Source organism: Zonotrichia albicollis, chromosome 10, assembly GCF_047830755.1.
Source record: "Zonotrichia albicollis isolate bZonAlb1 chromosome 10, bZonAlb1.hap1, whole genome shotgun sequence".
NCBI lineage: Eukaryota > Metazoa > Chordata > Aves > Passeriformes > Passerellidae > Zonotrichia > Zonotrichia albicollis.
Genome location: NC_133828.1, coordinates 26,191,622 through 26,204,665, shown reverse-complemented (window position 1 = coordinate 26,204,665; position 13,044 = coordinate 26,191,622). Strand labels below are relative to the sequence as shown.

The 13,044-nt window shown below is 40.2% G+C and overlaps 1 protein-coding gene across 3 annotated transcripts in view; it reads left to right on the top strand.

Annotated features, from left to right (window-relative positions):
- The window catches only part of MAP3K20 (mitogen-activated protein kinase kinase kinase 20), a 90,113-nt gene that overhangs the window by 3,014 nt on the left and 74,055 nt on the right, over positions 1-13,044 (top strand). For 2 of the 3 annotated variants that reach the window (XM_014265055.3, XM_005484071.4), the window contains exon 2: positions 3,741-3,930. In XM_014265055.3, coding sequence (XP_014120530.2) covers positions 3,772-3,930 — 159 coding nt within the window. In that variant the 5' untranslated portion in view covers positions 3,741-3,771. Of the gene's footprint in view, positions 1-3,740; positions 3,931-13,044 lie in introns of those variants that run through there. The other variant, XM_074548476.1, reaches the window with a different exon arrangement.

Sequence of the window (13,044 nt, the reverse complement as noted above, 5' to 3'; positions counted from 1 at the left end):
ATTACAAGCTCATGCTAACTACTAGAAATAAAACAGAAAAAGGAGAAAATTCTTTTACCCCCAGGAAGATCCCATAGGAATAATTGAAATAACCAGCAGTTTAATTATTTCCTGAAATACCTGTCATTCACTGTTTCTGAATTGTCATGTTTTTACTTGATTGAGAGCAAGCAACAAAGTCAGTCAATGCAGTGTCTCCCTGCTGCACAGTGATGGCACTTCCACGCCCCAACCGAGAGTGGGGAAGGAGGCTGCGGGTGCCAAACCCTCCTGAGCTGTGTGCAGGGAGTTGCTGCAAGGCCCCAGGCCTGGAGGCTGTGTTCCAGCAAGCTGCTCTCCTGTCTGCAGAAGTGTAAGAGGCAAAAAAGTGCCACACATTGTTGGAATGCTGTGCTTGTTTCAGATGCAAGTGGAAGATTATAGAGTTTAATGAAATACCTGATTTTTTTTTCTTTTAACCAGTTTTGTAAACTCAAATTGTTAAATATATTTAAAACAGGATGACAAGTTAATAACTGTGTGTGGATTTGTCACATACAATTTTCAATCTAAACAGTTGTTTTCTCAAACATAACATAGAGATTGATCTTTCTAATTGAGGATTACCTACCTTGAATCCAAAACTGTGGAGTAATGTTTCAACAGGCCTGTTGTCTCATCTAGAAAAAGAAAACGAATGCAGCCTGGTTTTAATTACAGATCTCTAAATAAAGAGTGTCTCTTGTAAATCTCCTGTACTTTCTCTGGAAAAAAAGCATCTGGAACAACCTGATGCCAACCAATGAATCATTCTTTAAATAACATTAACTTACTGTATGCTGGTGCCCTATAGTGACTTTACAACCACCAAAAAAGAGGTTGTGGTCAGGCAGGGGTGAGCCCCTTCTCCCTGACAGCCAGTGACAGGGCAGGAAGACATGGTCTTAAAATGTATCAGGGGAGGTTTGGGCTGGACATGAGGAGAAATTTCTTCACAGCAACGCTGATTAAACATTGGAATGGGCTGCCCAGGGAGGTGATGGAGTCTGTGTCCCTGGAGGTGTTTAAGGAAAGACTGGATGTGGCACTCAGTGCCGTGGTCTAGTTGAGATGAGAGTATTCAGTCATGGATTGGACTCAGTATCTCAGGCCTTGCCACCTGATTCATTGTGTGATCCTGTGATCTGCAGCTGGTTTATTGCTGTAGGTAAATTTGAAACTGAGAAGGTGTTTAAAGAATGAATGGTAACTTCTGCAAGTGCTTGTGTGTCAGGCACTGCATTGTGAGTGCATGGAAATTGAGATAAAGTTTAAAGCAGTAAGGAGGACCCATCAGAAAAGTACTTATTTGTATTTGTCAGATGTCTGGTGTGCATGTTATTCTCTGCTAGTGTAATTTTCAGAAATCAAATAATCTACTAGTTTGTACGGTTGATTTGGTGATTCTGGGTGAACAATAATGTTAAATAATTTGACAGCTCTTCAAAGCTATTGAATTCAGATAGTGAAGCCCAGAAATTTCTTTCCTGGGGTGTGTTTTTCTTTTCACTTGGTTTCCTTTTCCTTCTGCCATCCCAAATGAAATTATCTTTTTTCAGCTGTTTCCACCTTCCTGTTAAATTTATAGTCTAGTCAGTGCATATGCTTTTGCCTGTGAGTAACATCACTCTTCTAGCTAATTCTGTTGTCAGTAAGGAAATTGTTCACTCGAGTGTGATTACCTGTGTGCATAAATATGTGCAGGGCTGTAGCCTTAAATTGTGAGGTTTTTGAGTTGGGAAGTCAATCTGTTTTATTTGTGTGTAAAGTGTTTCATATGCTTGTTCATGTACAGAGCATGAACTCGGAGAAACTGCTGGAGTAAATAATGCAAATGAACTTTTGTTTCTGAAGATCTGCTAATTAAGCAGCAATGGCAAGGAGCAAAACATTGAAACTTCTCTTGGTTTGTAGGATTGACCAATTTCCTTTGAGCTTTCTCTAAAGAAAACGTGTGTAGGCTGTGCAGAAGATGACTATGGGATGACAGGAAATTACAACAGCAACAAGGTTAAAACAAGAACAGAAGGTCAGCAGGACAGTTCAGGCACTTGTATTAGGGAAGAGGCTGCAGAGCATTGGAAGAAGGGACTTTATTTCATATCCTGCTGGTAACCCCTGCTCTGACGTGCAGCTCTGGGGAGAGAGCATTCATGTTCCCTCTTCGGGAGCTCTGCAGGCTGGCTGTCAGTGAAAGGCTTGAAGCTGGCTCCTTGCTAAAAAGCCTTCAGTGCACATAGTAAAGTTGTCGTGGTCTGGTCACCATTTATCTTTATGGGTGGTCAAGAGGCATAAAATGAAGCAGACAGTTTCAGAGAGGGCTCTGTTATGTTGTGTGTAGAAAAGTGTTGATATCATCATCTCTCATTTGGAAAATAGCTGCAATCAAATAGTGCCAGAAATTCCTGATCTAATGATACCTTAAAATTTTAATCAGAGTAGCTACACAATCAGGAGAGACAGGGGACAAATAATGCCTTTGTGTTTGTTACGGAAGGGACTGGCATAAAGAGATTGTGGCAGTCAGCAGTACAAGGAGTTAACACAGTTGTGTTTTGCAGCTCTGGACAGCACATAACGTTTTATCTCAAAAAGCCCTATGGAATGGAAGCTCCCAGAAGACAGTATATTTTGATACTGTAATTTACCAGTGAAATTGGATGTGTTGTTTTCACCACCAGCCCAAAATCTCTGGTTCTTTTTTTGCTTGTTTTATTAAAACTAATCTCTCATTTTATGCTGATAAATTTACTGTCATTAATTGCAATTATAGTAACTTTTGCTGGTAATTAAACCTACTTTGTCTAGGCTGGTGCATATGAACTGAACCTGCAGCAGACTTGCAGATGATCTGGAGTATGCCGTGTCCTGCAGTCCCACTAAAGACCTGAGCCTTCTGATCTTATATCATTAAAAAAAGAAACCTAAAGTTAGTCATTGTTCATGCATTTAGGTGATAATGTTTCTTGAAATTCGCTACAGCCATAAGCTTTATCACCATGAAATCTCCGAGGAGGACATTCTGTTCCTCCGTCAGCAGATTTGGGATCATCTCCTGAAACTGCCAACACCAGTCTTGGCACAGGCTACAGAATTTCACATATTGTAACCCAGATGAATTACCCTGTACTTGCGCTTTGTTACAACGTGCAAACAGATCTGAGTCACTCAGGAAGAGAGATTTACCATGGCCAGGTTTTTCCACATCCTTGCACCAAGCGCTCCGGCCTGGCCCAGGGCGCGCGGTGTGTGCCGAGGTGCCGCTGCTCGCTGTCCGGCCGGGCTGCCCCGTGCCCGTGTCCGTGCCTGTGCCCGTGCCCGTGTCCGTGCGTGGCCATCGCGGCCGCAGGCCGGCGTGCCCGGCGTGCCGGAGCGGGCAGGCGGCCGGGAGCCGGGAGCACGCTTCCTGTCTGTCCGCGGAGAAGGCAGCCACGTGCCTGCCTTTTGCAGAGCTGCTTCCAAGGTGCTCGGGAAACGTCAGGGTTGCTCCGAGGAATACTGTTAGTTGTTTCTGTACCCCAGCTCCTCCTAATAGATTGTGCAGATTATGCAGACTTTATCACTCCCTGTTGGAATGCACGTTCTCAGTCTCTTTTCCTCCTGTGGCCTGTGGATGTTACTGTAGTGTGCTTATGATACTGATTTTGGGGTGACTGAACATGGGTAAGAAAGTCCATAAATCCTTGGAGCATGTGCATTAATAAAAACTTTTCTCTTCACAGGTTTTGCTGTGGTATATTTTGTCATTATGAGATGTCGTCTACCAGTGCTTCATTTGTGCAAATTAAATTTGATGACTTGCAGTTTTTTGAGAACTGCGGTGGAGGGAGTTTTGGGAGTGTCTACCGAGCCCGATGGATTTCTCAGGACAAGGAGGTGGCAGTAAAGAAGCTGCTCAAAATAGAAAAAGAGGTAAAAGTTTACTTTTCATTCACTTTGTCTGCTGTGGTAACAATAGAAATTATTTTCTAGTGTTTTTGATCCTCTAGGTAATGCAGGCAAACAACCTTGGGATTTTTGTTTGTTTAATTACAAAACTCTGTAACTGATGATGCTACAGTAAGGGTGTAATGAGCAGTCCAACCCTTCACTCCTGTTGCCCACTTTTTTTGTTTTGCAGTTCTCCTCTACCTGGCCCTGAGGAGAGCTTGCTGTGCCTGTGGAGCTACTAATTTCCTGTTGATACTACCAGCATGTTGCTAGATAGGAAGTGTCCCTGTCATTACCTCATTCCATTTTGTCCTCTTGACATCTGTTCTGTGGTTCACATATCTATGTTCACTACAGGCTTAGAGTTGTCTCTTCCCTGCCTGATGAAGATTTTGATCTGGGGCTCCACTAACTCCTAGTTAGTCATAGCCACATAGTCGTAGCTTGGTTTTGCAATGAGGTAATTTTAACCCTCACTGTTCTACCCGTCTCCTTCCCTTGGGGCACCTTGTGACCTGGAAGGGTGGATGAGTCCTTGGCAATCCTGGGGGAAAAGGCAGAATTAACTAAGGGCACCTTTACCACCTTTAAGGTTGGTTTGTTGTTTGTTTTTTTTTTCAAAGCTTTTTAAATTTGCCTGTAAGTCCTTTTGACCCCTCAGCTTTGTACAGTTTCAGCAGAGGTGTGGTGTGTGTGGTCCTCACAGTGCTCCAGTCTGCCTGATGGTCAGCACCAGTGATGGAGCAGTGAGCACAGCCCAGTGTGGTGTAGTGATGGACAGCAGAGTTACTGGGCTGTTGTTCCATCCTGACTGGATGCAACTTGTATACAATCTCCTCAGACTGTTGCAGGAAGACAGTTACAAGCTGGAGGACAGCAGAGCAGTGCTAGGCATGATAGAATAAGTAATCAGACACCAAAGCTCATCCACTGCAGCGGCAGCTGAGCTGCCATGATTGTGTCATGCTTAGTGATGTAATTAGCATGTTTGATCATGATTAAGCATGTTGCAGTCTAAAATAATGTAAAAGGATCTCAAGATTTTTCTAGGAGAATGGAAGATTTATGCATTCTGTCCAATGTCAGTTTGTGGTGTTCTCTTTATCTTTACTATTTGTTAATATCAAAAGATAAATGAAAAGTAAAATTTGAGCTATGCAGTATCAGTAATGTGCTCCTTAAAAATAACCTGACTGGCAGATCTCAGTCAGGGTCAGTGAAATACCTTTATTGAACATGTGTGTTTCTGAAGGAGTTACACCTGTATGTGTGCTAGACCTGTTGTTATGTACTTAAAACATTTTTTGAAAGTAAATTAAAGAACAATATTACTATGTTTTGTGATGGCATAAAACTTAATGGAATAGGAAAGGATGGAGGAAGAAAAATCCTGTGTATTACTTGACACAGTTGGACCATTCAGCAGAAATACATTTTTTTAAGGCAGTGCAACACAAAGTTCAGCTTGGAGTAGCCAGGAGCACAGGTTGTATAGTAGGAAAAAACCCCATATGCCAGAAAGAGCTTATTATAGTATAAGGATTTATTTAGGGATTAATGAAGACTTGCAGCTCAGTAAGAGCTCATATCATGGTGCAGTTAGGCAAATTTGGTTAATTGTTTGGCATATGCAAATCAGGATAAAGTAATTTGTAACAACCAGGTGTGCTTTATCTTGTTATGTAGCACTGGGAAAATTGTTGTTAGACATATGTGGTTCTGTTCTGTTTAAAAGAGTGTCAATGAACTGTAAGAGCAGCCCAAGTGAATCTGCAAAACACCAAATGGAAAATTGGTGAATGTGGGGGTATCAAGAGGGATGAATATCTTCCATCACAAATTCGTTTATTTTTCTTTGGACTGGTTATAATTTACAACTTAAACTAAATCAGACAGGTTATGGGAACATTGGTATGGGCACTTTCTCTTGAAAGTTTTCTGAAGAGGCAGTGGAGAGGCAAGTGGTGATGCCTTAAATAACTCTGACAAGCTTTGGCAGAACTTTTCTGTCAACAACCCTAGAGAATTAAAAAGTAAGAGCTTATATACAAACATTGCATTTTCATATGGAGAAAATGATGGGATAGTTTAATCTAGTGCATAAAGTTATTGCAGGAACTAGTGCTTGGAATCTGTAGCCAGAAAAATTAGAATGGAAAGAAAAGCACAAATTATTGGGAGTGAGGATGAGTAACTCTTGGCACAGACTACAAATGAAAGCAGTGAAGATGGAGGATCCTTTTCATCTGTCTTCTCATTGAGATGTCTTTTTAGACAATTGTTTTTGTCAAGTTGTTGAGCTCAACACAGGAGGAGCATTTTGCTGAAGTATAGTGGCCTGTGCTGTACCAGAGGCCAACTTGGTGGCCAAAAGGTCTTCTGACCCTAGTGGCCCTCACATGTTTACGTATGTAGCATCTTCATCTGTAGTGATGACAATAATGAATGTCTGTGGCTGGACTGCACTGAAGTCATGGTGACTTAATGACTCTTCTGATATCAATACAAAAATAACTTGCTGTAACTCTTGTGTATCTGTTTTTAGTAGGTGTTTGGAAGCGTTTAGTCCAGAAAACTAATTATTCTGTGCATTTGGACAGTGCTCTCAGGCACTCTTGGGGATGGTCCTGTGTGAGGCTGAGTCAGATTTGATGATCTTTGTGGGTCCCTTCTAGCTTGGCATAATCTGAGATTCTACTCTTTCTAGTTTATTTGGAAGGAAGTGTCCTTTTATCTCCATGACTGCATGTCTTGTATTTCTGTTAACTGCTGCCAGTGATCCATAACAACTGATTAAAGGGAAAACATGGGAGAGTTGTGAAAAACTTGCTCAGAGGCATTTCATGCTAGCCAAGTCCAAGGGAGCAAGCCAAGTCAATAGAGCTATGGTATCATTCTGCAAATATGTTGTATCTATGTGTCATTTTATTAAACAAGCCAATCACAACCAGTAAAGATCGTGGAGGTTTTATATTTGCCAAGGGACTATCAAGTTCTAACATGTGAAGCAAAGCAAGGTTTGTTCCAGCATCGCATATTAGAATATGTGCTTAGAAAAACCAAAAAATACTTGGAAGAGTGTTGCTTAAACAGATTGCTTTGAAACTCTTTGAAATCTGAGAAATACCTCTGCAAGGCATTAACTTTTTTATGCAGGCAGTAAAACACAACTTAATGGGAAGAGATGTGTGTATATGTGAAAAAATACACCTGAACAAGTCTGGTAGGAAAAATACATATATGCTGCAAGGTCTTGGTTAGAATATCGGATGTGATACTGGGCAAGAATTGTGCTGATTAAGTAAAACATAGGAATGTAGCCTGAGTGATTAAATAGCAGCAAAACAAAAATTAAGTTGCCATTTTACTATCTAGTACAACCACTACAGTGGTTATAGGTTTAAAGTAGGAAACAGGAGTTCCTAGTGAATTGTTTTATAGAAAATTAAGCTGTCAGCGTGATGTTTATGATGCATGTGGCAGAGTAGCAATGCCTCCTGTAGCAGGATCAGTCCTTTTGTCCTGAGTCCTAATTGTGTCCACTCATTGAAGAAAATTGCATATCTACCACTCCAGAAGTTATTTGGTATTTTTGTGAGGGATTTATATGAATTATTAGATAAACCCATAATTTGGCTCCCACTGAAATGAATGGGAGAGACTGAGGCCAGAGGCCTTATTCTGCAAACTGCTAGCAGTTTTTTTGACTCCATTATCCTGAGCAGATAACTGCTGGATTGAAGTGTTACAAATGTTGTTTTATGCCTTGCCACGACTTCTTTTCACTGAAGGGCACTCACCTCCTTTGATTGCCCATCTCTGAAGTTTACCTGTTATTTGTCATTGCTTTTGGTGGCAATTTGTTGGCAGCTGGTTCTTCTTGGTGTGGTTCTTCACCAGGAGGTTTATTACTGCTGGAATTTCACCTGAAATTTGAATTTAATTTTAATACCACAGGTCTTTGAAAGTACTCCATGGTCCATAATCTGTCTCCATGCTATTGATGGGCAGCAGTATTGCTTCAGCTTTTACAACCAGAGTACTTGGGTACAGGATTTCTTGATTTCATGCAGAACATATGTTCCTGGACTTCTTCAAAATGCTGGCAGTGGTCTGTGCAAACTGCAGGAGAGTGGTGGAAAAAAATCAAGTAAAATGTAATTGTAATCTTACTGGAAAATACTTAAATATTTCTGGTGAACTAACAGAACTAACTTGTGGATAGAAGAAGTTGAATTGAGCAGCATTAACTATGCATGCCTTGTTCAGTCGTGTCTGTACTGCATTTGAGTTTTATGAGACTCAAAAATAAAGACATGCTTTCTCTGTTTTTGTTGCTGTATTGCCTGGAGTCTGACTACCATGGAAGTTAATTTTATGTTGTCAGGGTTTCTTATATGTAATACATGTGTTGTAACCTTTAGGGGATATTTTAATGTTTTATAAAAATTTTCATACAGCATATAATGCAGCTTGTTCACTTTTTTGATTTTTATGATCCACTTCTGGAATGGGCTGTCCAGAAGGCGTAGATTGGGCTTGTACCTTCTGAAGGGGATGAGTTAAGTATAATCACATGCATGTCACTGGACTTACCTCATTCATGTTTGTAGTGCTAAAAGAGAGCATGTGATAATTTTTATGTGGGTCATGAGAGTAAGGACTGGCAATGATTTGCAACAGTAACAAGAGAAAAACAACAGAGTAGAAGCAAAACAAAACAAACTGAAATTGATACTTTAGCCCTGACAGGACTAAAAATAGTAGATGTTCCTTTTCTTTGTAGTTTGTAGCTGGTATGGGTGCTCTGGTGCCAGCCTAGAATGACTCTCCACACTGGGCCCTGGCTGTAAGGAAGGGAAATTTTGTTGCTCTATTAATATTTTATTAGCTCTTTCTAAGAGCTTCTACTCCCTTACCTCTCTCAGGTCTGAGTCAGCAAGTATTGAGAGTAATGAACACTGAGAGAGGACTTAGAGTGTGTGCTGTATGAAATTATTGCAGGGTGTAGGAATCTAATATATGAACTTCCCAGGGATATCTGCACCTATACTGAAAAATTACAAAGTTCACAATAACTGATCTTATAGGAACCCATCCAGCCCCATATTCATTGAAAGAAAAACAGAATCACAGAATCAACTAGATTAGATGAGACCTTTTAAATCATCAAATCCAATCTGTGACCTAACACCACCTTGTCACCTAGACTGTGGCATTGACTGCGCATCTGGTGTTTCCTGAAATACCTCCAAGGGTGGTGATTCCATCACCTCCATGGGTGGTGAGCTCAGTCACCCTTCCTGTGCTCAGTCACCCTTCCTGTGAAAAACTTCTTCCTGATGTCCAGCTCAAACCTTCCCTGGTGCAGTTTGAGTCTCTGTCCTCTTGTCCTATTGCTAATTGCTGGGAGAAGAGACTGACCTTCACCTGGCTACAACCTCTTTTCAGGTTTACTGCTATGTAGTGTTAGCTGCTAAAAGGAGATAAAACTGTATTTACTATACCAGAGGAATGTCTTAAAATGTCTTAGTTTCTGTTTTACAGAGTGGTTATTTTGCAAGGTTTTCTGTTTAGGTTTTTAAAATATATTTTGGTAAAGGAATTGGCTTAGAGCACTCCTCTTGGTGCTGACTAGGGTATTCTCAAAAGGTATCAAGAGGATACTTAGCACTCTTTATAGACTGGAACTTGTCAAAATTGCTTCAGATGCTCCAGCTGTTCTGTATTCTGTATCTTGCAGAATAAATCATTTTGGATAGGACAGACTTCTGCAGTGAATCTGACTGATTCTTTATTTGCCTATTCTTGGCTTTCATTCAAGGGGTAATTTTCTGGAGGACTTTATTTTCTAAATGAATGTTATATTTCCAGGAATCAAGAAAGTCACTGCATGAGATTTTGTTAGTGGATGCTTTGGATATGACTGTGTTGTGTCATGGCATATGTGTTGCAACCAAAACATTGTCCAAACCCCATATTTGGGAGACACCAGTATAATGAAAGATGCCAGAATGCAATTATTCTTGCCCAGAGCAGGCTTTAGTTTCATTTTGACTGTTTTAAGAAACTTCATTTCTGTGTCTCTCTCTCCTAAAACAATCTTGGAAACACAGCAATCAGAGATAGAAAGGAATTTGTCAGTATTTTGCTTCATTTTATTGTAGTGGATTTCTTTACTCATGAATTTAAACATTTTTATACCAAGTTTTTCATTAAATGAGTAACAACTTGTGAGTTGCCTCATATAAATAGTGAGTATTTGTAGTACAAGCTGTGTGGTTTAGTGGTTTTTTTGACTAACTTAATTTGAGATTCTTACACTGGCTTGTATATGCATGGTTTTTTAAATCAAGCCAACTTTGGGGTTAATTTGGTATGGACATCAGCTTCAGTGAAACTGGTTTGTCAGGGCCCACACTGGCAGTATGTGGCTTCAAAAGTTATTTTGAATCAGTTGAGACATAATAACTGTCAGAGGAGCAGGCCACTGGATTTTGTAGTAAAATTGTAAAGGGGCAAGTGCACGTCCTCTTGACTGGTGGCCAGTGTTGAACAGTTACTACAGAAACAGATTTGATTAACAGATAAATTGTTAAGCTAAGATGTACCAGGTATGTCTGTTGCTTCTTTTTGCTTGTGTTTTGAATTGCCTTAAACTTTGTAAGTGAGAATTGAAATTACCTTGCATGTGCTGCTCATAGGAATATAGGTACAGCTTCCTTAGCTTGGTTGAGTCACAGGAAATTACTGTGTGCCTGACCCTGGGTTAGGAATATCTCTAGGATATCTCTTGGACCCTTTCATCTCAGTTATCTCCAGTTGGTCTTCAGTTTCAGTGGTTTGTTTGTTTTGGGGATGTTTTTTTCAGAAGGTACAATATTTGCAAGTGAACAAGTTTTTATGCTGGATTCCTATAAATTATGAATAAATGTTGTTTAGAATAGGGAGAAAATGTCTGATTGTTTAGAAAACACTCTTTCTTATCCTCTTTGCTGTCCACAACATGCTGGATATGTCCACAACATTAGAATATTATTAAATATTCTTTACTTTCATAATTAGTTTAATTCCATTGCATATTGTCATAAAAACTATTCTGTCAATTGCAAGTTTTTGTTTGACAGTGGGCTGTTCACATTTCCAGTAGATATTTAGTTGCAATTAAGGGCATTTTTCCTAGAGAGATTTATTTTGTTTGTTTGCTTGTTTCTTTATTTTGGGCTTTTTCTGTGTGGGATTTTTGCCTTTTTAAAAAATTTTATTTTAAATTTTTCTCTAGATAGGTTTCTTCTGTTTCAGTCTTCTTTTTGCATGCAGCTCAGTTGTAACTTAAAATTTAAAAGAGAGATTGTGTTGCTTATTTTTTTATGCCAGCAACCCTTGACATCAAATGGCAGCTCTTCTGTTTCCCCTCCCACGACATTTTCTGACCCTGAGCTTCTGTTGAAGTGATTAACTGCAAAATGGTATTTTGGGGTATTTAAGCTGTCCTGAAGCTTTGCTGTGGAAATCTCATGGATACAGAAGAAATCCTTTTTTCTCAAAGTGCTGTTTTAGGCTGTTGCAGGCTCAAGCAATTGAGGATTGGTTCAAGTTAGACTTATGTAGACATTTATTTAACTATATGGTTTTCTTAAAACAGTGTTACAAGTAGAAAATCACAATGCCAGGTGAGTGGTAATTTGAGAGATGATAAGCAATTGCATGTTTGAGTTTTGTGTGCTTTGAGGGGACAGATGACAATTTACATGATCCACATGGAAATCTGTTGGTGTTGCAATTCCTGGGGATGCTGATTAAATAGCTTGCGCTGACTTGCAGCATACAGAGTGACAAATTGTTTCTGATGATCCCAGAGTAGCTCTTGAGGTGAGTGGAAGTACTGTTTCAATCCGACAGGGTTTCTAAGTTGTTGCACGCCTGTGTGATGGTTCAGATGAAGTCAGAGACCTGTGCTGGAGTTGATGTGATCTGAGGCTGGGACCATTCATCTCCTGGAGGCTGTTTTCCTCAGGAGTATTCAAAGCTGAGCTTGGGGGCTGCAGTCTCTGGCTGGGTCCCCAAACAACCTGGCGCACTCATGGTGGCAATGGAATTTGGAACAACGTGTTTTGTGCTTTTAAGAGGGCAATAAAATGCTCTATAGAACTACATAGACCCTACTTTACTCCCCCTTTTTTTTGTTGTTTCTTAGTCCTTAATTTTAAACTGGCTGCATGTGAGTTGTGTAAGGGTCTGGAGAACAAGATTTCTCTGAAAACAGAGTTGAAGAAAAGGGAAAATATGTCTTAACTTGGATACAAGCATCAATATAAGTCTTTTTAATTGTAATTAAACAACTAAGACTGTAAAAGTTATTTCATATTTACCTATTTCCACTCACTAAGGTGCTGATAGAGAAAGTTTCCTTTTTAAGAGGACAGTATAAACAGTCACAGGGAAATATTCAGATGTGTTTATGTTAGCTGGAGGCTGCAGAGGAGCCCAGAGAACAGCTTCAACATTAACTCTTTCTCTTATACTCAGTTAATTGTACTCACACACCAGGGAGATGAGGCCAGCAAGGGCAAACAAAGAGCTGTGCTTCTGACCCAACTGCCTCCAAAGTGCCCTGTTTATATTTTAAATGTTTCATCTGTTGCAATTCAGCCACTGGGGAAGAATCCCAGTTGCAAATACATGTTTGTTTATTAGACTAATGTTTAGAGAACCTGCATTCTGTGCAATTTCTATTTAAGAGAGCCAGCTCCACAGGGAAACTGGATGTCTTGCACACAAGAGGGCCCCCCTATGGGTGTACCTCTTTGGCAAAACAGGGCCTGGCCCTTGGATGTCATTGAAGGGGAACAGTGCCACACACTTACCCACTTATCTTCTGCCTCTGGCTGCTTATTTTTTTTACTCCAAATCTCCTGAAAATTGAGTTTCCTAGTGGCTAAATGGTGGAGGCAAGGGAGAAAAAAAATTGTGTTATGATATACCTGACTGACCAAATAGCTGTGGGTTTTGTGTATTGGGCACCTGATTTACCAGTAGCCACATCAGAAATAAGCATGGGTGGTAAAATCCCTGGAGCTGTTGTAGGAGGAGTGA